Raw genomic sequence first — 24569 nt, 5'->3', positions numbered from 1 at the left:
CTTAACCTGTTAGGACTTCCTTATTACTTAACATTCGATTAACCTTGATCTGTCAGGACTTCCATCATCACCAAGTGTTCGATCTTGCATAATCCACTTGGACTTTCCTTCTCATGTCAACTCTCTGTTAGACTTCTAACAGCCAAGTGTTTAGTCAACCATGACTCACTTGGACTTTTCATCTTCGTGCAAAGTGTTAGGTCCTACATGACCCACTTAGGCTTTCCATCTCGTGTCAAGTGTTTGGTTCTTCATGATCCACTTAAACTTTTAGTCTCATGCCAAGTGTCCAGTCAACCGTGACCCACTTAAACTTTTTCATCGTCAAATATCCAATCAACCTTGACCTACTTGACTCTCTTTACTGTCAAAGTTCGGTCAACCTTGACTTACTTGACATCTAACTAGCATATTAATTAAACATCGAAATCTAACTCGAGTCAAACCAAGCTTGGTCAACCTTGACCTGAGGTCGATTGCACCATCATGGACATTTGATGATCGGAAGTCCAACAGAGAGTTAGTGAATGAGAAGTCCAAATGATCATGGGTGACCGAACAGTTGGTGATTGGAAGCCCAACATGAAATTGATACAAGAAGAAAGTCCAAGTGATTCACGATTGACCGGACACTTAGCCGTCATAAGTCTAACAGAGAGTTAACATGAGGCGTAAAGTCTCGATAGATCAAGGTTGATCGGATGCTAGGTAACGAGAAAGTCATGGAAGGTCAAGGTTGACTGGATGCTAGGCAACGAAGAAGTCTTGGTAGGTTAAGGTTGATCGGATGTTAGGCAACAAGGAAGTCTTAACAGGTCAAGGTTGATTGAATGTTAGACATTCATCAGATGTTATACAATTAAAAGTCTCAGCAGGTCAAGTTTGATCGAATATCGAGCAAAAGAAGTCTTGGTAGGTTGAAGTCAACTGAATACTAAATAAGATGAGAATTCAATTTTGATAAGGGTGAAACAAGAGTATTAATCGATTAATAGGGTGTATCGATCACTAATGAACGTAAAACAAAAAAAATGATTGCTACAGTACTAATGCAGTAACTTGCTGCAGCACTGCTACAATAGCAATCGATTGATAAGTTCGATCAGTCGACTATTCATGTTACTGTAGTAAACAGAGAGTTGGAAAATCAATTCGATCAAAATCAGCCAACTGATGGGTTTGATCAGTCAACTGATAGCACTATGAAGCAAAAAGAAGCAGATCGATTCGATTGATCTATTCTACTGATGGCATCAGTCATCTGATTGTGTATACCAGTCGATTGATATTGGTCAAATTGTATGGAAAGAGTCATTCTATAAGTTTAAACGGTTAGATTTGACATAGCGATCGACTAGTGGAAGTTGACAGTCGATTGGTAGGGAAAATCAACCTAAGCAATAGCGTGTAAAAGAGTGGTTCAAGATGTTTTGAACAAGGCGTTTCTTGGAGGTTATGAAGTGAAGTACTAATGCATTTTCAGATCAACAAGTGGCAAAACTAAGCAATCTACAACAAACAATGTCGAGTTCAATTTGTGTAAACTTGTTTAGTTTAAATTGTATTCCGATTTTCATTTTATCTTTGTATTTGTTTATATCTTGATCAAGAATAGGTTGTAAGAGATTTTTCTGTCACTGGAAGGTATCTAAGAAGGAGAATGATAGTAGGAATAATTTGCTAAGATAAAATCTTGGACGTAGCTGTGTTAGGAGATGATGAACCAAGTAAAATCGATGTATTTGTGTCGTGCCATTGAGTTTGCTTCAAGTTTCCACTGCACAATTGAGAAGACTCGATCGAAATTATTCACCCCTTCTATCTCATATGAATCCTAACAGAATTGATATTTTTTTCTAGGCCTAATGTGAATAGCTTCTTTCATGTTTCGGATCATGTCTTTCAATCTTGATTTATCTTATATTTAGTTCGGTGTGAGGTTTTAAAATGTTTTGATTATTTTAGAAAGAGAAATAGTGCTTTTAAAACTCATTATAAGGTGATTTATTTTTTAAAATTTAAAATGTGCATCAGTATTTCAGATGTGTTAGGTAAACGTGTATACATATAGACGAGTATTTTAGAAAAGAGATATATATGATTTAGTAAATATGAATATATAATATGTGATTTACCTATCAGTAAAAGTCAGTATGCGAATTTAGTAAAATATCGATTTATTAAAATAATAAAAGTTTTATATTAGATTCATAAGAATATGAAATTTCAATTAGAATTACATTAGTTTTTTTTTATTTTACAAAAATTCAACATTAGTAAATGTTGATATAGATTCGTAACCTTAAGCAGGTTAGAAATACTTTTACTTGCGTCGCGTTTACGCGATCGAGGGCTACGCCTATTCCAATCCCCGTTCGGCTCCGTCCAAATCGACCCGTCCCTGCTAAGTTCTATCAACAAACAAGGCGACGCAATTCCACTAGGGAATTTCCCAATCCACTTCTGCGGACGAAGGAAGAGATCCTTGTTCCTTCGATCCTACGCTGGTGCACATTTGTTTGGTTCGAGGCTGATTCTTCACGATCTCGACTGGGCACTCAACGAACTGCATTGAGCCTCGCCCTCGCTTCGCTTGCTGCTGACCAGGACTCGGCAGCTATCAGGTCCGATCTTCGTTCGCCTTTCTGTTTTCGTTGTTCTTTCTCTTTCGTTGTTGTTGGTGTTGGAGGGAGCTAGGTTTTGGAATTTGTTTTTTCTAGGTTTTTATAATTTTATGCGTTTTCTTACTTTTTGTTCGGTTTGGCAAATCTAGTTTGAATCTCAACATCACAACTGATTGTGATCCCGATGTGTATGTTTTTATTTTGGTTACTATTTTTCTCTTTGAACTTTTATGGTTTCTAACATTCCATTTATCTTTCCCCATAACTCGTTGGATTGGCTTGTTGCATCTATGTCCTATCGCTTGTCATTAGTTGATTGCATGTTGATGTGACTTTTAGAATGAATGATTTGTCACTGATGAATCCTAATTGCCTAGAAGCTTATTATTGTTTCTATAACTAGTAGTCTATAGACTATAGTTTTGAAAAAAGGAAAATAGCAATGAGAAATCACAATCAGATGATCATCTTTCTGATACGAGGTTAACTGTAGTCTCAACTGGTTAGCTTAACCCTGCCCAACTGACTCTGATGAAACTAATTAGTGCCTAAACTAAACTTATGATCAGTTAACATCCTTTATGGCCTAGTATATGGTGAGTCATTAGTTATTTTTTTGATGCTCCTAATAAGAATTATATGCTATACTTGCTGTAATCGTTCATGATTACACTTCGAAAAGTTTCTAGATTGTTAACTTGTTGAATGATGTTAAATTTCAAGCCTTGTACTTTTTCTATTTCTTTTTCAACCTAAATTACTGAAGATAAATGGTTCAAGAAAAATACTACAGCAATTAGTGAAGTCCAATAGTAAATTTCTAGAAGCTATTTCTGGCACTTTGTTTATACTTCAGTCTGAGTCTCACTTCTATTGTGCTTGTAGCTTAGTCCGTGCTCTACGTAGTCTGTGTTAGATTTAGGAGAGGAATAAAGGTAAAGGTTTCCTGTTTTTTGTCCATGAACAACTTCGGTACCTACTAGTCTTATGTGTTTTCTGCTAATAATTATATATATATATATATATATACCCCTCTCTGGTACTTTGCCCCTCACGCACGCCATGAATTCTCCACCCTTCGACGTACAGCATTATTTTCACAGTTTACCACTGGCAGTCTCTCCTATCCCCTCTCTCTCTCTCTCTTTCCCTTTCTCTTCTTTTTAAATCCCTGTCTTCTTTTCCTTTCCCCTACTGCTGATCTTCACTGATTTATAACAAATGGGATCATTCAGCCTATTCTCTCTTGATTTTCCTCTGATTTCATTAGATTTCCACTATAGTTGATGATCGTTTGTTCAAATTCAGTTTCATTCTTCTAGTTACTGATTTCTCAGGGAAAAAAATTGCACTACAAAGGCATATTTCAATCTAAATCAGCCAATCCAGATTGAAGTTGTCTGACTTGGAACACTATAGTTGTATTTATCATAGATGAAGTTACCAGTTATGAACATGTTCCTGTTCTACAAAGTTTTTTATATATTACTGAAGACTAGCACCAAGATTCCTTTCAAAGCACCATCCCTTTAACTCACATTTGTTCGATGTAGCATTGAGAACTTTTCTTTGCAGATCACACTGATTATTTGATTTCTACTAGGTTGTCTGAAGGGCCAAGTGCTTCGAGCTGGGTGCAAGATGGTATGCTATTTTACTGTTTTAAAAGCTTTTGAATTTACTGAATGTCTATTTTAACAAATTATTTCATCATACCTTTATAAGTTACTAGACCTCTTGTCAATGAAATTATGTAAATTGGGCATTTCAATAACAGAATTTTCATTTCCAAAAATGTGTTAATTATTTATTTTACATTCTTCTGTGTAAGAATGGGAGAGAGAATCTATATGTTCATTGACTGATTGCCAGTTGATACTTCTACCTGAAGTGCTAGGGCTGCTATGCAAATATTCATATTTATATTTATGTGTTCAAATTTCATCTTGTTGTCCATAGGTGCTCCATTTAGAGGTTTGCTTTAGAAAGTTAATTCAGGCTGACTCTATGAGGGACCCAAATTTGTGTCTTATGTATGCATTGTGGAATGGATTGTACCAAGCAACACAATATAGTCCTTTAAACCCTAATTCAATGTTGTCTATTAATTTAGGCTGACTCTATGGATTAAAATTGGAAGAAACATCCGGAGTATTGTGTAATCATAGTATCACTTTCCAAAAGGGAGAATTTGAGAAGATTATGATATGATCAATCATATTTTGTGGAAGAACATCATGTAGTTTGAAACAACACACAAAGAATTAATATAGCAAAGATGAAAAATGAAAAGGTAGACTTTTGGGCAAGAGGCCTATTTTATCTTTTTAATCTTACTGCACTGCATCTACATCTAAGAAAACACTTCAGCTTGGTACGTCACTTTTTCATGACTACTACAATAATATTTCTGCTCCTTTAAATTTGTGTTTCTCTCATTCATATATATATTTGATAAGGAAGGCCTTTAATATTTTCTTTCATGTCAGTTGATTGGTTCTCTATATTATATGCTTAATGGTTCTATTATTTTTGTTTCAGTTTTTTGGAGAATATAATTACCATGGGAATTCATTTGAGCAGACATACCGTTGCTATCCAGCTTCATTCATTGATAAGGTTTGGAATTCTTCTCTCTTCAATTGATGACTGTTTGCATATATCGGTTGCTATACTAAGCACAATATTTGATAAGAATTCAATGCCAGTTTACCAGTTACCATAAGTGATTTGGATAAGCACAAACTGATGGTATAATGAACTGCATCAATTTGTGTTGTTGGATAATAAAGTTACAAGATAGCTGCTAATAATTGTCCTTTGACCTTCTTTGCTCTAGTAAACATGCAACGATATGATACATGTATTAATCACTGTTTTTTTTTTGTTTGTCTTTCTTAATGCAATTGCTTCTTTTCCTAGTTAATGCTTATTTCCCAAATTAATATTTAGCCATATAGTGCTCAAGAACGAAGAAATGAAGTTACATATGCTACTTTTGGATGACCAAAATGGAACTTGTTGGAGGTGGTATTACAAGCCATTGCCACGTATCAACAGAAAATCTTATGAAAGAAAAAAGTAGTATAATTCAAATCCTTTCCAATAAACTTTCCAAGTTTCAAAATACAAAAGCTGAAGACCTTGCTTTCATGCACACTTACTGAGAAGGATAAAATCAATCCAATTAAGTATGAGATACATGACTTATCACATTGTAATCATAAATGTATATAGTTATCTTTCCAATTTTCTATTTGGCATGCTGCTTATAGGCTAGTAGTGGTTCAACCTTACATGGAGATGAATGGCAGCACAATATCCACATAGCTTGTCCCGAATAGTTAGGACTCATTGCTTGTTAGTTTTTGTATTAGTGCTTATGATTTACATTTGCTCAAGTGTTTGTTTTCCTTCTTTGTCTTTGTGAGAACTAAACCTTCAGCCACACAAAGCTGAACGGCAATGGATTCCTGAAAGTACATTGATCCAGTGATATACCACATCAATCATACAATCAACCTGCAAATCAGTGGAGTTCACTAAAGTCATCTATTAGGAGTGCCTCCTCGCATATCATTATTTCCTATGTGGATTCACTTCTCATGAATGTCTTCAGAATATATCAAAATTCAAGTTTTAAAGTTTCTGTTTGATTGCAAGCATATTCCATTACTTCATGACTCTGTCCTACCTAGAAAAAATCCTAGATTCACGGAATCCCAACCAAGTGATTTGGATTGTTTAGGATAATTTTGGCCATGGTATTACAAGATCCTAAGTATAGGATCATGCAATCAAATAATATACTACCTTACAGTTAGTCAAGTCTCTGACCAGTAGACCTTACTTAAAACAAATAATCTTTTTTATGATTTGTTTAAAATTTTCTTTTAAGAGTGTTTCTTTCTATCTATGCAGCCTCAACTGGAGATGGGAGATAAAAGTAAGCAATTTGTTCCTTAATCTTTATTTTGATATTGTGGTTTTCTTGTATATACATTTTAGCCCTCTTTAACTTGATTTGCTGTGATTCTTTCAGTCATAATGCCACCCTCTGCTCTTGACCGTCTTGGTAAGTTGGAAAATGGTTGCACTGTAGTTATTTTTCTCCACTATATCCATTTTCATTCTATAGCAACATTAGATTGAAATTCATACTGGCTTACAATAATTTAGATTCTAGGTCTATTATTTGGTCACTAACTTATTGATTCACTTTATCGTTGATGTTTTTATGTACTTGACAGCTTCTCTACACATTGATTACCCTATGTTATTTGAGTTGTACAATGTTGCAACACAGAGTGTTTCACACTGTGGTGTTCTAGAGTTCATAGCAGAAGAAGGAATGATATATATGCCATATTGGGTAGGCTACAACCTTGAATTTCTTTTGTATGTTTATCTGCATGTTCCTTTTTCTTGTCTTTTGGATAAGGTTTTATGATTACTTTCTTCTCATCCTTCAGATGATGCAAAATTTACTTCTGGAAGAAGGAGCTCCTGTCCGTGTAAAAAATGCAACCCTTCCAAAGGGTACATATGTGAAGCTGCAGCCTCACACAAAAGACTTCTTGGATATCTCAAACCCCAAGGCCATGTACTAAATCTCTTGCTTTTCGTATAAGTATATTTTCTGTTTGTTATTTTTCCTTGATTCATTTAATGGGCTGCACAAATCAATTCCTTCATATTACTCGCGAACATTCAAGGTAACTAAAATTTTCCTTTTGAGTTGTTGCAGCTTGGAAACAACTTTAAGAAACTTCTCTTGTTTGACCACTGGTGGCAGTATAATGGTAGCATACAACAATAAGAAATATTACATAGATATAATCGAAACAAAGCCCTCTTCTGCAATTAGCATTATTGAGACAGACTGTGAGGTTGATTTTGCTCCTCCTCTTGATTATAAAGAACCAGAGCGTCCACAAGCTTCTGTACCTGCAAGCAAAGCAGTGGAACAAGGTTTGCATTCAAGCTATTTATTTTTTTTCATTTATCTTTTTTATATATATATTTTTACCTTCTTCCAATTGAACATACACTAATTTCCTACAAATTTTTATCTGTTTGTTTTATTCTTCAACTTTTGTGCTTCGAGTTCAAACTTAATTTTAGCTGTACTATGATTAATTATTGGCAAAAGCACTTGTATCAAGGCGTTTATAATTTAGCTAATGACACCTTGGAATGTATATACTTGAAATAGGACAATGCTTAAGAATTTCCCATCTTCCAAAGAGTTAATAATTTCTCATATATACTTTGGGCTCTTTATTCACTAATGATACTTGGGTTAAAATATTATAGATTTGTAGACTGCCTCTTGTTATATGTTTGACTTCTCAAAGGAAATCGAATAGGGCTATATGGCCGACTATCTTATCAAGGTATAAGATCAATGTTGCTTACGAATACAAATATTCAGAAGATAGGGTTATATGATAAATGCTAATGTACCTCAATGAGGATGTTGGAATAGACATTTGACATTGGCAAGGAATATGGAAGTACTGAAATACATAGAGATTGCCTTGTCCTATATGTCAATCATGTTGAATATACCTCAGTTGATATGCATTTAGCATACTTTTCACTAAAATCTTTTGTTTTTATTTCCTAAATTAATATAATTTTTCAGTTCATGATCCACAAAATGATGCTGAAGTTGAAAGAAAATTTACTGCATTTGCTGGCGTTGGAAGAAGGTTGGATGGCAAGCCAGGAAAGGATAATCCTCCATGCACTGGTTCACGGATGACAGACAAAACGTCTGATACTATAATATCGCCATCCATTTCTGAGGCCAGTATTTCCCGCCAAGCTAAAGGGAAGCTTGTTTTTGGTTCAAATGCAAACCGTGCTCCAAGGGAAGCACAGAAGGTACGATACTAGTTTCTTTTACTACTACAATTTACAAAGTTATTTGACGGAAAAAAAAATAAAAGCAACTTGGAGCTAATTTTGCTACTAAGATGTGCTAATTGCTTGGTCCTTCATTCTATTGATTAACCATGCTAGGTTAAAATTCAAGTCCCGATTCATAATAGGTTGTATTCAAATCTATGTAAATTCTTTTGTAGGTTGCCCCCAAGGAAACAAAAGAAGAACCCGCAAAGAAAGAAGAACCGAAGTTCCAGCCGTTTACTGGGAAGAAATATTCACTCAAACGTTAACCAAGTACCTGCCCTACAGTGTTAAAAAGTATTTATAAACTATCTCTTACTCGAAAAATACTGCTGTCTAAAAGTCTAAATTTATGACCTAAAGAGTTGTTTCGGATATCCTTTCCATCTGGTTAAATTGGGTTTTCAGTACCGCATATATTATATCTTTGTGCATGTTATTCTGCAGTTCGCTGCAGAAAAAGACAATCTAAGGTAGCGTGCTAAGTCAATCATCAGATGAGATCAGGAATCACGATCTTATTGAATCGCCATTTTTTATAACTAATGTAGCTGTTTTATTTTATCTTTTCAATATATAGAATTTTTCTTGAAATATTTAAGCAAAGATTAAAACATTAAGGGTGCATTTGATTAAGATTATCAGGATTTTAATTATGTGATTATCAAATAAATACATAATTAAGTTATGAAAAATAAAATATAATTTAATATTATTTGATTCAATTTAAATAATAAAATAAAATTTTATTTATTTGAAGATTTTAATGTATAATTTAATATAAAGAATTGTTAGGATTGATTAATAAAATAAAATAATTATATTATTATTATTATTATTAATGATATATAAATAAATAAATTTAGATGATATTTTAAAAAATTTTATTATTTTAAAATTTTTTAGATAATTTTATTGGATTTTAAATTATATCTATTTAATTTATCTCAATTATAATTAGAAGTTGATTTATGTAATTGATTAAAGTTTTAATTAAAATTTTAAATTTAAAAAAAATTAATATTTTTAAATAAATCATCTCTTTTGCAAAAGGTGGAATCTGCCTCCTTAGCAGCCCCACATGGTCGGTCCCACAATCATCTGTGAAAAAGTAAATCGAGAAATTACAGTTAGTCACGACGCAGGAGAGTATTATCTAGCTTCACCAGGATTCAAACCCTTACCTCTCTTCTGCAAATCTGCTGCGTCGTAACCAACTCAGCTATGCTGAGGTGTTATTGTTGTTGCTTGTGAACGTCGTAACCCTTCGCCAGGATTCGAACCTTTACGTTCGTGTCCTGTCACCTGTTGCGTATTTATCGTTGTCGCCCACTAAGTCTTTTGGTGCTATTGTTGTTGCTTGTGAACTTCTTTGTTCTTGTCGAGTCTTTTAGCGTCGATGGCCACTTTCAACCTTCGTCGAACCTTTTGGTGTCGGCTGCCACTTCGTCTTCCGACGTCGCTTGTCACCTTCGGCCCTCGATGAGTCTTTTGCGGGAAGGAACAACGGCGATAATTTTGGAATCGATAAAAATTTAAAAAATTAGAGATAATCTGATTCCGGGCTTGGTTCTTAAATTGCTGATGAAAAATGAAGTGACAAGCATCAATGATAATTTGAGAATTATTGATAACATGGATCAAATAAGATTATCATCGATAATCTTAAATAGATAAGTAAAATTATTAATGATAATCTCCAATAAAAACTATCCGTGCGGGCCACTGTATATGTTGTAACGGGTAGACCATGAATGAAGAATAAAAGACGCATGGAGACAAAACTTATGAACACATGGGCCAACACGCAATTGCCTGTAGCATGTTGAGGTGCCATTCGATCAGACATGTTTGGTCTGGATGGCCCAATTTGAAGTTGGCCAGGGCTGGTTTAATGCATTGGAAGGAAACTAGAAAGTAAAAAAAAAAAAAGGAAAATTATTGAAAATATTTTTAAAATAAAAATACTTTATACCAAAGGAAAATAAAAAAAATCTTTTAGCAAGTTTACCTCATTTGGGTATTAAATTGGGATGATCCTTTAGTAAATGTTTGAGTACGATTAAGATTTAGACATGATGGGTAAAGTTGTCTGTTAAGTAAGAAGATCTGAAAATTTTTGTTTTTTTTAACGTTAGTATCGTTCTTCAACGCCTTTAGTATTTTCATGGTCATTGTTATTGCCCAACTCTTCTTTAACAAAGGTGGAATCCGCCACCCAAGTAATTTCACATGGTCTTTATGATCATCTATAAGAAAGTAAATTGAAAAGTTACAGTTGACCACTACGGAGGATAACATTACCTTATTCAACCCTTCTTGATCTTAGGTTGTTTGGTGCCCTTTGAAATTGATTGTTAATATCTAATTCAAGAAGATCAATTTGATATGCCAAATTAGTGAGTATTCACTAACTATTGAATTCTATTTATTTGCAAGGGTTTAGAGTCCAATGATAATAAGAAAGATATAAGAAAGATTCATATAATCGATCCCACTATTATATTCCACTTGGTGAGATATTACAAAAGAGTTGGTGAGATATTACAAATTAATAATAAAATATCTAAATTTTAAAAGAGTAAGACAAAATTGGAGATTAAAGAATGAAATAAAAAGAATAGAAACGAGAATATAAGAGTTTTAGATAAAAACAAAAATGTATTTAGATGCCGGATAAAGTGTGACCACTCGAATATTTTATTGTTTTATATCAATTGAGTAATTGAGCGAAGCACTTTCAAGAAAGCACATTCTCTACCATGAGTTTCATGCTTGTTTAACTTAGCTTGCGTTTACGCAAGAGGAAGCTTTGATTGAGCAACTCGTCCAATTTGACATCTTTATTAAAATTAACGAGGAATGAAAATAAAAATTTATCTTCTCTCAGTCGATAACATTCCGCACTCAAAATTCTTTTTTCTTAACTTTTTTTTAAAAGAAAAAGTTAATAATAACCGAATAAGATCCACTCAATCGCTCTCCATATTGCGCAGTGGTCAATTCATGAATTAAGAGCATAATTCAATTGCGGTCTAGCTCAAATAGTGACCGACCTTTATGTCAAACGATTGTTCAAACATGCTCTACCTCGAAACGTAACCGACCTATATTCTAACATGTTCTAATTAATAGTATTTTGTTTCAACATTTAAGATCATTCAATCACCTCTATCTCAATCACTGTCTAATTTAAAGAATCTTGATATCCAATGTGTGTCTTGATGCTTTAATTAAAGCTTAGTTAAGTAACTATGTAGTCACTCTATCTAAACAATCAAAAACTATATCAGTTCAAAACTTTATAAATTAACCAGACGGAAAAAACACACAAGAAAAGTCTAATTTGGTTATTTTATTTGGCAGAAAAAATTATGAGAAATAATACAAAGTATAATTATTTGAATGGATCAGACTATCACTTGGCAGAGCAGTTATATTGCAACCTTTGATTCTAATATCTTAGATGGAACATGATGTCCTAGAGCAATGGGTTGATAATAAAGATCGGCTATCGATGATCTCAACATGAATATTTTTCAAAATTATCCTATTAATTGATGAAAAACTTTTATAAAATTAAATTGATCAACTTCAAAATTATATAATCTAGATTTTCAACGTAACTCTACCAATTGAATTGAATTGAGATACACGAAAACATTTAAAGCGCACCTACTGGCGGCTAACATGGGAACAGTAGATGCACTAGAAAGTGGAACATGTATCCCTTCAATTAAACTAGCTTGTAGATCTAATATTGTGTAGTCCAATCATGTGAAAGCGTGTCCAATTTGAAATGGGAGTTAGATATATATATATATCGATCATAGTGTATCTGAAAGTGGAACATGTATCCCTTCAATTAAACTTGTAGATCTAATATTGTGTAGTCCAGTTATGTGAAAGCGTGTCCAATTTGAGATGGGAGTTAGATATATATCGATCATAGTGTATCACTATAGCGACCACCTTGTATGTTTGGAGAATTATATTCTTGATTAAATCCTCATCTTCTTGCCTTTTTACATGAGTGAAGGTTATTGTTATCGAAAGCACAGTGAGATAAGGATGGATCACATGCTAAAGTAGGGATATTGATGCTGCTCAGCTGAACTATCTACACGCACAAGAGCACATGTTGGAAGTTATTTTTGGCTAGGCCATTTTAATGCTTAAGGCATTGGAAATGTAGTAGAGTAGATCATAAAAGAAAAAAACAATTAGAGAGGCACTTGTTTTCTCTAAATGAAGTATATGCTTGAGTATTTATTGATGAAGGATTAAAGGAAAAAAATAAAGATCGTGCCCATGATCTTTTTAAAAAAAAATTAAGACCGTTTTGGTATTTTTATTGATAATCATAATTTAATGCTTCAACTATTCGTCTGTTAGTTGTTAGATACGGTGATTATGGAGGGGTCCTTGTTAGGATCATGGGCCACGTCAACTTATGGTTAAGTTCTTCATTGTAAAGTCATTTTCAATTTTATTATCTTTGTATATTATTTTGTTGTTGTGTTCTTGTAAGAAATTTATTGTAAGAGATTTCTCCGTCTTCGGAAGGTATCCGAGAAGGAGAAGAATAGTGGGATAATCATTAATAGTGGGACTTAAACGTAGTCGCCTTCGAAGGTGGCGAACCAGTAAAATCGATTGTGTTGTGCCTGTGGTGTCAAGTTTGATTCAAGGTTTCCATTGCACACTCAAACGACGAGCACACATTCTTGACGACAAAGCAATTGGAGTTATTCATTCCCTCTAACTTGCAAGGTCCTAACACAAGAAGATCGAGGATCGGATTCTTAGCAAAAAGATAAAGCCCAAGCAGATTGTGGGATCAAATGCAAGGGTAGACGAAGACCCAAAGATGAGAAATCTCTAAATATAAAAGTCTAGGGAACATGAGGTTCATCTTGCATGAGGTACTCGTGAAATGAGAAAAATAAATTTAGGTATATTTTGACCATAAGAGTGATAGAAAATTGTGTATTAGTCAATTGATATAGAGTTAGCAATTGACTGATACATTGTAAATGAAAAGAGGGTCTATGATTAAGAGATTTGTCACAAAACTTTACAATGAATTTTGATTTTTTTTCTTGTATAAATTTTGCGACGATAATATTTTAGTCGCAAATTAATTTGCGATGAATATTTTAGTAAAATTCGTTGCATAATAGTGATTTTATTGTAATGGGACTGCCCTTTTAAATCAATCCTCTTAATTAAGTGTTAGATTGCAAATATGACTCCAGAGAATTAAGATAAAAAACTTTGTGAGACAAACGAAAAATATCCTCATACTTTAATGGGCGGAATATAATTCTAGCTTGTTGGTTCATACAACTTCCTCTCACATTGCGAACATTAATTAATTTAGTACGACTTCACTAAAAGAAGTCAGCTTCTTATTAAAAGAGAAAAAGACTGGAGTTTAGTGCAGTTTGTTGGAATTATCACTACTGCATTTTTTTTTTTAAAAAAATCTAACTATCTAATCTAAATTTATGAATGGATTTAATAGCCGACTATGAATTAGATGAGAAGTCACTTTACATCTTTCCGGAATTTTTGGTTTAACTTTTTTTAACCAATAACTTCAAACCTTGGCCTCATTTATTGTTTTTTTTATGTTTAATTCAATGGAAGTATTGATTCCAGCTCAATACATTATTACTTGACAGCTTCATTGGCAGTATAAATTAACCCAATCTGTAAGCAAACTTTAATCCCCAGCTACAGTATATTTATAAGAATTTTTTTTCAAATGAGGAACGCAATCAAAGGATGCTGGACATCTGGATTGGTCGCCATATGATTTTTTTAATTACCTTGAGTGAATGGGCAAGCCCATTGATTTAGATTTCATATTTTTGGCCAAATCATTATTTCCTTCTCTTTTAATTTTGGTTTTAGAGTACAATACCTAAAGATTAGTAGTGTCTTATACTAATATAATATCATATCAGAGAACATGTACTTCCAACGTCTGATAAAAATGGATTTGTACACTTACTATTGTTCCTAATTTTTCATACAAAGTGTATCAAAGTCAACATTACAAGATGCCTGACTTTAGTCAAGATTAGGCCTCCTCGCTCTAAAGAAACATCTAAAAACACATAACATCTGTTGATAGGTAGATATCTCCTGCCTCAGTCACTCTCTCTGATCCTCCTCCATAATAAAGTTATAGGAGGGCACTTAAAGAATATGTGCTCTTGTGTCTCAATCTCTCACCTACAGAATACACAACATCGATCCTCCAAATATTCCTTCTTGTCTCTTGCGGGCAGTCATGTCTGAGCTAGCATCTAGAGTGTAATTGCATAGTTAGGTTATATGTAAAGCTTCCATACCATCCGCACTTATGGCTTTTAGGATTAGGACGCCTAAAGAAGTCATATGCCCTGACCACTACTCCATCCTATTCCAACCAATCTGCCAACCTTTGTATAGCACCTATTGTCGGCCTAGTAGTAGCAAGGATAAGGTCTCAGATCTGTAATACCCATTTGATCAGTGTGGAATCCGAGTGTGTTGCCTCCCAAGTCCATCGTATTCATTATTATCTTTAGTTGCATTGGGTTGGTTTATAATTAATCTTCATAGTAAATGGTTTTACTTGAGATCAACAAAGTTATTGGTGCAATCGTTCTTTAGTCAAGATTGACCAAGTTGACCAAGCTCGAGTTGACTTGAGTTAGGTTTCAATGTTTAATTTAATCAATATGTTAAATGGTCGAGTAAAATGTCAAGTAGGTCAAATTGATCGGATACTTGACAAGAAGAGAAAAGTCTAAGTGGGTCAAGGTTGACCAAATATTTGGTGATTGAAGATGACGAAAGTTTAAATGGGTCACGGTTGATCGGACACTTGACATGTGAAAGGAAAATTCAAGTAGGTTATGGTTAACTGGGCACTTAGTGATTGGAAGTCTAATATGGAGTTGGCAAGAGAAAAATCTAAGTGGATCACAGTTGATCGACGAATACTTAGTGATTGGAAGTCCAACGGAGAGTTGACAAGACGAAAGTCCAAGTGGGTCACGGTTGACAGAAAACTTGATGTTTGAAAATCCAACAGGGAGTTGGCATGAGAAATGAAGTTTAAGTGGGTCATTGAAGACCGGATACTTAGTATGAAAAGTGAAGTCCAAGTGGGGCATGAAGGATCGGACACTTGGCATAAGAAATTAAGTCCAAGTGGATTATAGAGGATCAGACTAACAGGTTAAGGTTGACTGAATGCTAGGTAATAAGGAAGTCTCAACATGTCAAGGTTAACTGAATATCAAGCAACGATAAAGTTCTGACATGTCAAGGTTGAGGTTAACTGAATATCAAGCAACAATGAAATTCTGACAGGTCAAGGTTGATCAGATGCTAGGTAACAAGAAGTCTCGACATGTCAAGATTGACTAGATGCTGAGCAAAGAAAGTCTTGATAAGTTAAGGTCAATCGGATACTAAGCAAGATGAGAATTCAACCTTAGTAAAGTTGAAACATGAGTATTAGTCGATTGAATCGATAGATTCTAAATTTTGAAATTGAGGTTTAAGGTATTTTTAGGATTTACTACAGTAATTAAGGTTTCTGTTGTAGTAGCTAAGGTTTGCTACAAACCTAAATCTCGAAAATTGGGATTGCTACAATAACTTTAGGATTTGCTACAGTAATCGGGTTTAGGATTTTCTACTACAATACTTTTGTTATTGTAGTCAATCGATTAATAACACTGTAGTAGCGAACAGAATGCTTCGAAATCGATTAACCAATTCGACTGGAAGCAAGTGTATGGCTCATCAATCGATTGGTCAAGTAAAAAAGAGTCATTCTGTAGGTTTAAACGGTTGGATTCGATAGAAATCGATTGTCAAGCGGAAATTAGCCCAAATGCAACCTAGAAAAGAGGTTTCATGGAGATTTGAAGAAGTCGGTTCTTAAAGATTCTGAAGCGAAGTGTTGATGGATTTTCGGATCAATAAGAAACATTTTCAAGCTACAAGAAAGTATCTAAAGCAAGATCTTCATTGCAAAATCATTTTCGATTTCTTTTGTCTTTATATCTTATTTTTATTGTTGTGTTCTTGTAAGAATTTATAGTAAGAGGTTTCTTCATCTTCGAAAGATATTCTATAAAAAGAAGATTAAAGTGGTGGGAGATTGTTTGGAGTAGACCTTGGATTAGTTGTCTTATGAGATGATCGAATACCAAGTAAAATTTCAGAGTTGTGCATGTGGCATCATGTTTGAGTCATGTTTTCCACTGCACAAACGAGTAACAATCAAGAGTTATTCACCCTCCTCTAATTTGCACGGATCTTACAAAAAGTAACACTACCATTTGAAATCATGAAATCAAAATATTCAATCAATAGATATGAAAAGTCAAAAAATTAGTATTCTATGTTTAGTGTTCCTATCCTTATAGTTTACAATAACTTACCACTGACAAGCACTCGAATAGGCGCCCCCACGACCTCAAGTAATGACTCACTAACCAAAGCCCCCACAAATTAAGTGATTCGCTTACTAAACTCGATGGATAAGTCTTTAGTGACCACCTCTACTTCAACCTTCCAACATCATTAACTCAACGACTTCACCTTATACTCTTATGATCATTCACTTAAAAGAGACTAATATGAAATTTGAAATTCATATAGTTTGAATTCACACATTGTTTGTGTGATATCTAAACTTAGGCATTTTATCCAATACCTTTTAAAAATCATATATTATATGGTATTAGTAATGTTTATAATGTCAAACGAAAAAATAATCAAGAAGTTTATAGCGTTAGACGAAAAGATAGTGAAAAAAGAGTAAATGATTTGGTTGGGTGTTGAAAACAATTTAATGATCATTAAAATGGTGATGTTATATGATTCTCTTACTAATCAATTGCGATAACCTCCTCCCGAGCTAGCAAACATGTTAGTACCGATGGAATCAAAATCTCTTCACAATGGATGGTCCGATTGTCTCCCCCTACAGAGCCCCCTACCATTCTCCTCATGGTCCGGGTCCAGATCCCCTTAAAAGCCCCCCTACCATTCTCCTCATGGTCCACTCCCCCTACTATTCTCCTCATGAATCCAGACTCCCCCTACTGAGAGCTTTCCGTTTTATTCTTGGACTTTATCCAAAATGTCTCATACCAATGGAGATATCTTTCATCTTATAAATCCATGATCTTTTCCATATATTTTCAATGTAGGACTTTGATTTAATTGTATCCCAACAAAACATATATAGGTCATCCTATCAATACTACAAAGTAAAGTTCAATTGGTCTATCGAATATGAATTTAATTTAATTATATCACTCCTAGTCTAAATGAAAATTATCTTACATGTGAAACACATCAATAATAAAACAATATCTTATTAATTACACATTAATCTTCAAAAAATCTAAGTAATAATCACTGTATGACTTTCTCACAAAACATGTGCTTTGAGAATAAGTATAACAAGATGCACACTAAAGGCATCATTAATATTGCCCAATTCATCATGCACTAAACTATTTATGTACCTAATCAACAGTAAATTTATATAATAGAATTATGCTTAATAGATTAGAATGCAATATTAGTGACTCTTATCTCAATTAGCGTAGGGTGCTCATTGAACTAATAATTTAAATTTGTCAATTTGAATAGGAAAATTATATATTGAAATATTGATTTATTTTTTTCTTTACTGAACTAGATCATGAATTAACCTTCAAACCACGCTCTTGTAAACTTAAAATAATATCAAAATTATATATCTTTAGAAAGACGAAGGGAAGAAGAAAAAGAAAGAAAACTCGAAAGAGTAAAATTAAGGGAAAGGAAGTACTTTGTGACGGCCATATATAACTGATCAGCCAGGCTAACTCGAGTCGAACTCGATCTAGAGTAAAATGCGAAAGTGTAAATTAAAAGAGGAAAAGGCCCGGGCCAAATTGCATGAAAACCACGAACAAGAGGGAGGGCGACGTGAAACGCGGTATTCAACCACCACCCACCTCACTTGCCCAACAGACCCTGAAGAACATTAAATGAATATATCCATCCATCAATTCTGTTTTCTCGCTCCCATTAATCAATCCCTCTCGGAAACATCAACATTCAACCTCCTAACTATTCTTAACCCTTCTTTGTTAAATAAAAAAAAAACATAAAAAAAAAATAAATCCCTGAGTCGATCGATTGCACGTTGCAGTTCCTTTTAAATACACCCCTTGCGATGGCTGCCATTCAGCATTGGATCACTACTCTTCGTTAGTTCTTTCTTTCCCTTGCTCTGCAAGCCACATTGCTACTAAAGATTTGGCAGCAGGCGGCGCGGGGAGTGATATGGAGGGCGGCGGCAAGTGTGGTGGTGATCGGTCGTTGCTCGCTCGCGCCGGAGAGATGCTCAACTCTGTCGTCGGCTTCTTTGTCTTCTGCTTCCTCGACGTGCTCGACATCGTCCTGTGCCTCGTTTACAAGCTCATAGATTATGCCATAGAGGCCGAGTGGAAGCCCTGCTACTGCTGCAGCTCTTACGACAAGAGCATGGTCCCAACCGCCGGGGCCGGTGGAAGAGGTAGCTTGCCTCTTGTCTGCCAGCAGAGGTCCCAAGGTGGTCAGCCTCTGCTCCACCAAGCTCCAGCTCGAGGACGTCTCCGACACGCTCTACTGTCGCCCATCCCGCGTCGCTGAATTCTCCCGTAAGGCCGCCGCCGCAGTCGCCGCCAGCACCGGCACGTCGGTTAAGTCTCCCGCGCAACCTGCCGCCTCCTTCGCCGTCAGCGCCAACGTGATGGAGGTGCTCCGGGGGAAAATTTACGGCCGGCGGAAGCGGCTGCTGCAGTCCATCCCACGATGGTCCGACTGCGATTGCAAAGTCTGCAACTCGTGGAGCCGTTCTTCCTCCCCTGTCGTCGGAGACTCCCGGCTCTACGTCCACGCCGATGGGCCCGGAGACGGCAGGCCAGGGACGACGTCCACCGACGTGCTGTTCATCCATGGCTTCATTTCGTCCTCCACGTTGTGGGCCGAGACGGTGTTCCAGGAGTTCACCGAGGAAACGCGGTCTCGCCACCGGCTCTTCGCCGTGGACCTGCTCGGATTCGGCCGGAGCCCCAAGCCGGCGGACTCCCTCTACACGCTGCGTGAGCACGTCGACATGATCGAGAAGTCGGTCCTGCAGGTCCACGACGTCAAATCTTTCCACATTGTCGCCCACTCCCTCGGTTGCATCATCGCGCTCGCCCTCGCCGTCCGCCACCCCAACGCTGTCAAGTCCCTCACCTTGCTCTCGCCGGTGAGCAACCGTCAATTAACCAACCAATCAAGCATTTCTTCTAAATTAATTCTGTATTCGCTATATAATCTATCCAATGCGGACAGCCATACTTTCCAGTGCCGAGGGGGGAGGAGCCGACGCAGTTCGTAATGCGGCGAGTGGCGCCGCGGCGGGTGTGGCCGGCGATCGTCTTCGGCGCTTCCATGGCCTGCTGGTATGAGCACGTGAGCAGGACAATTTGCCTGCTCATCTGTAAGAACCACAGGATTTGGGACTTCCTCCTCAAATTCTTCACTCGAAACCGGTAATTTTTTCAAATAATTACCTTTCACATTATATTCTCTTCATCATCATCTTCCTCCTTCAACATGCAATTATTGAACTCATTCATGGATGGGGCAGATCCATGAACACCCAATTAAACTCCCTCACCCAACCATAAAGGAATCGATAAGAACAACGCTAGCTTTCATCTCCAGTAATCAAATTCTTTTTTCTTTGCCAAAACAAAACGCTATATAGCAAAAGAAATCCACACACAGCATTTTCTTTCATTATTTCTGAAATTGCATTCATGCTCCAACTCACGTCAACCACATAAACCCACAGTTAGATCAGGCATCAGCACCTCTGATGCATCTATACAGTCAATTCGATAGCGAGTGATAATGAGCCATGCAGACCGTGATCATTTGATCTTGATTGGATTGATTTCGATTTCTTGATTTAAGATCGCTTAACTGATCAATCTAAGCCATTTCTTTATTTAATAGTATTATTAAAAAAACATTTTAAATCAGCAGCTGTGATGATGATTCATGAAAGTGGTCAGTATATAGAATAGAGTAACTTTACATTTGCTCCTCGGGCATAATTGAATTGATTACAAGAGTAAACTTACAAAGAAGATAAAAATTTGAACGCCGAGCAATATCCTCTTCCGTTGTAAACAACTGTAATTTTTCGATTTACTTTTTCATATATAATATAATTTATATATATATATATACACTGTTTAATGATTTCCTAACGCACGTGACAAGAAGCCACATCTAGTAGCGGTCACGTTAGACTATTGGCTAGAGTTGCGGGGGAATTGGGCACCTGCATTGAAGGATAACGGACGCAACTGGAACCTGAAGCAAGTGAGATTGTGCCTTCGGGTGGTGACTAGGCAAAATATCGTTCCTCGTATTTAATGTATTCCATTAATTCTCACAGACCAAAATAAACGAGCTAGTCAGATCGAATATTAATTCAAAACAACATATTTATATCGGAATGTATGTATCTACACGGAGTTCAGTGACATGTTGACTCGTCATAAAATTAGTTAAGTTCTTTTATGTGACGCCGTTGACAATCCTGTAACCAAATTTTATGGAATAAATACATAAGTGTTGATTGAGTCCTTTGAATTGTTGTCCTGGAAAGAATGAGTAGGCAAATCGGTGTCAGTTATCAAATTAAATATCATTAACAGGGGCATAATTAATGGCGTTTTGATATCTGAGCAGTGCATGTACTGAGCGATGCAACATTGTGAATGTTCTTAGGATTCGGATGTTCATGGTGGAGGTGTTCATGAGCCACACGCACAACGCGGCGTGGCACACGCTGCACAACGTCCTCTTCGCGAGCGCGGAGAGGATGGAGAGGTACCTGGAGACGGTGCGGGAGAAGCTGAGCTGCGACGTCCGCGTCTTCCACGGCGACGGCGACGAGCTCCTCCCGGTGGAGTGCAGCTACGACCTGGCGGCCAAAGTCCCCCGCGCCCGCGTCAAGGTCTTCCAGAAGAAGGACCACGTCACCATCCTCGTCGGCCAGCAGAGGGCCTTAGCCCGAGAGCTGGAGCAGATTTGGAGGGATAATAGCTAATGAATCCATCGAAGAGAAGGATGAAGCAAGCAGTTAAATATTGTCTGGATTCCGATTTCTGAGGATCCTTGTATTGTATAGGATACTTGGGGCTTGCTCTGCTAGTAAATTCAGTGCGTGAAAAGTTAATACAATAAAGAAAGTAATGCAAGATTTGATGACTAGATTGAGTAAAAATCTATGATCGACCATTTGATTGATCCATCAACTTCTAGTCAATGTTGACAAATAATGGAAATCTTCAAATGGTCCATTAGATCTACAGCTTGATGAGTCTTACCAAGCCTACTGCAGTGTCTTATAAGGTATCGATCAACGACCACTTTTTGAATGATTTGAATTTTTCTATTCGATTTGAATAAGAACACTAATTTTGATCAAGCATGATTCGTTTCAATATTCAAACTAAATACTGATGCATGGATCGCAAGCGATACCATGTCATTCTCTTATGTAAAGAGGTGAAATCTACCACTTTAGCGGTTAGCGGCCCCACACGATCGGTCCCACGACCATATGTATGAGAAAGTAAATCGAGAAATTGTAGTTGATCACGACGCAGAAGAGTATTACTTAGGATTCGAACCATTGCCCTTTTCTACAAATCTGTTGCATTGTAACCAACTCAGCTATATCCTGAAATCGATACCATGTCATTCTCATTCTTCCAATTTCGTGTCGAATCGAGCAGACATCATAGCAAGCACCGTACCAACCAACTCTATTTCCTTAATTTTGCCTTCAAGTCAAGACCAAAAACATTAATTACTCTCTCCATCAGCACCACAAAAGTTGGGAGCTGGTATCGTTAACTTTTTGCCCCTGGGAATAAATTATTCCAATCCACACCACACTCCATTAGTTAACCAATTTTTAAAATATATATGAATTGATTTATAAGTTACTTCGCAATATCAAATTTAAGATTGTTACTAAGAAAATATCGACAAGTGTTTTTTGAGAAAAAAATATTTTAGTATTGGAGCTTATTTGGAAAAATAAAACTACACGTCAGATAATTGTTTCGGGGAAATATTTCGTTATCTTTTTCTAATAATATTCCTTTTTATGCTTTTGTAAGATCTAATGACATCCTTTATATATCGATTATGTAACGGTGGGTAACAAGCGCTGCGTGATCCAGGCTCACTGACAACGCCACTCCAACTAACAAAACTCACACTCTGTTCCCAGTTTCGCTTAATTTTGCAGTGACACGTCGCCAATCTGAAGCTGGTGGTAATCCATGGCGAAGAAGGTTGGAGGAGGCGAGCACAGTAAAGCACTTAAACCAGCAGTGTCCTGGTCGAAATAGGGGATTTGGCTAACGTGATCCAGTTCCGATGCAATGAACCGGTCGAGAGTAGACCATCCGCCGGCGCCGTAGTTGGCGATGCCGGCGGGAGGCTCAGCCTCGTGAACCATAATTTGATGGCTGGCGCAGTCATCGTCAGGGATTAGCCACGGAAGGGTCGTCGCCGCCGGAGTCGGACTCTGCAGAGCCGGAAGCTTCATGGCTTCGCTCGTCGTCGTCGATGACTCTTCCTTGCAGGATCTGCCCATGTAGTGCAGGATCTGGCGCAGTGCGCCTTCGCTGCTATCGCCGTCGAAGCTCTTCTGCTGGCCGCCGCCGCCGCTGCCGACGCTCTTCTTCTTGAACACTCGGCAGATCACCCAACCGTCTTCTTGGTTTGCCGCCGGTTCTCCAGACGCCGTCTAATGAATCAACAAGATCATAAAAACTTCTCTCCCAATTTTTTTAAATACAAAATACTAATCTGACGTCGTCGTACGTTGATCAAATGATCGTCGAGTCTGTATTCGTGTATGATCCACTCGGACTTCTGGCCGTGGGGTGCGCGACCTTTGTAGAACACCAACGTCTTCCTCATCCCGATCCGACCGACGCCGGCGTAGATGACCTTGTCGCGTCCTGTAGCCTTCCAGAATCCGGCCGCCGTCGCTCTATTGGTCCGCGTTCCGGTCGGATACTTCTTGTCCTTGTGGCTGAAGAAGTACCAGTCGTTCTGCGGCGTCGTTCCAATCTTGCATTCCTCTTCATTTCATTCTCATCGAATTAGTTGCATACATCTATAAATTACTGCATCAATATACATGTACATACCTTGAATGTCCCATGGCTCGAGCTTGTTGAGGTCGATGTCGCGGATGACATCGAGGTCGATCTTCTCACACGACACCTTCTTTCTCAGGTAATAATTGAGGAGCTCCTCCTCTGTGGGATGGAAGCGGAATCCGGGCGGCACGCAGGACTGCCCGTTCACAGTGATGCTCATCTTCAACTAACTAATTCACTTTGTTGGAGTGGTGAGCAGAGGAGAGAGTTGCATATACATGTATATATATAGTGATCGAATCCACAGGGATATAATTAAAAAGAGGTAAATGAGTTAATTAATGCTCAATAGTCCATTTTTCGATCAAGATAGGTAGTGTACTCTGTGGTTGGAGGTGGGGTTAGTTCAGAGAGAAGCCAAACCACCCACCACTCAGGCGAAACCTGCGCGACGATGGAACACGTGAGCGTGCGACAGTAATGCAAGCTCAAGGGAGTGAGGCAACATATCGGAAGGCATGATGAGTGACAGCTGACCTCAAAAATCTCCACGAAAAGCACAAGCGAAACTACCAGCATGACTAGCAGGGTCTGAGGAAGAATATGATCCATCACTTTTATGATCCCGTCAGTCGTGATCAGTTGATTGACGACGCCTGCGGCTCCGGTGTAACAACCACTACCGCAACAACTACGACAAGAACGGCAAAGACGACCAACAACTACTGCGGGAGAGTAGGCATGGGGACGAGCTAGAGAAGGGGTTCTAGAAACAGAGGGAGTTCGG

The 24569-nt window shown here is 37.0% G+C and overlaps 3 protein-coding genes across 3 annotated transcripts; 2 read left to right on the top strand and 1 right to left on the bottom strand.

Moving 5' to 3' along the window:
- The first annotated feature begins 2349 nt into the window (after positions 1 to 2349).
- LOC141843008 (uncharacterized) lies at positions 2350 to 9004 on the top strand. Its single transcript, XM_074731020.1, has 10 exons — positions 2350 to 2624; positions 4228 to 4268; positions 5166 to 5243; positions 6546 to 6570; positions 6667 to 6699; positions 6875 to 6996; positions 7097 to 7227; positions 7372 to 7595; positions 8272 to 8513; positions 8714 to 9004. Exons 2-10 carry the CDS (start codon positions 4266 to 4268, stop codon positions 8804 to 8806), a joined length of 951 nt encoding a protein of 316 aa, XP_074587121.1. The 5' UTR covers positions 2350 to 2624; positions 4228 to 4265; the 3' UTR covers positions 8807 to 9004.
- Positions 9005 to 18950: 9946 nt separating this feature from the next.
- LOC141843660 (putative lysophospholipase BODYGUARD 3) lies at positions 18951 to 21705 on the top strand. Its single transcript, XM_074731716.1, has 4 exons — positions 18951 to 19116; positions 19154 to 19845; positions 19932 to 20131; positions 21384 to 21705. Exons 1-4 carry the CDS (start codon positions 18951 to 18953, stop codon positions 21703 to 21705), a joined length of 1380 nt encoding a protein of 459 aa, XP_074587817.1.
- A 1199-nt stretch (positions 21706 to 22904) lies between these two features.
- Positions 22905 to 24002, bottom strand: LOC141842633 (NAC domain-containing protein 43-like). The gene is made up of 3 exons (XM_074730681.1): positions 23831 to 24002; positions 23499 to 23761; positions 22905 to 23421 (listed from the first exon to the last, which is right to left on the bottom strand). Exons 1-3 carry the CDS (start codon positions 24000 to 24002, stop codon positions 22906 to 22908), a joined length of 951 nt encoding a protein of 316 aa, XP_074586782.1. The 3' UTR covers position 22905.
- Between the last annotated feature and the right edge of the window lie 567 nt (positions 24003 to 24569).

This window comes from Curcuma longa, chromosome 12 (genome assembly GCF_044706935.1).
Source record: "Curcuma longa cultivar G26 ecotype Majalengka, Jawa Barat chromosome 12, ITB_CL_G26_1.1, whole genome shotgun sequence".
NCBI classification, from domain to species: domain Eukaryota; kingdom Viridiplantae; phylum Streptophyta; class Magnoliopsida; order Zingiberales; family Zingiberaceae; genus Curcuma; species Curcuma longa.
This window is presented reverse-complemented; position numbering and strand designations above follow the sequence as displayed.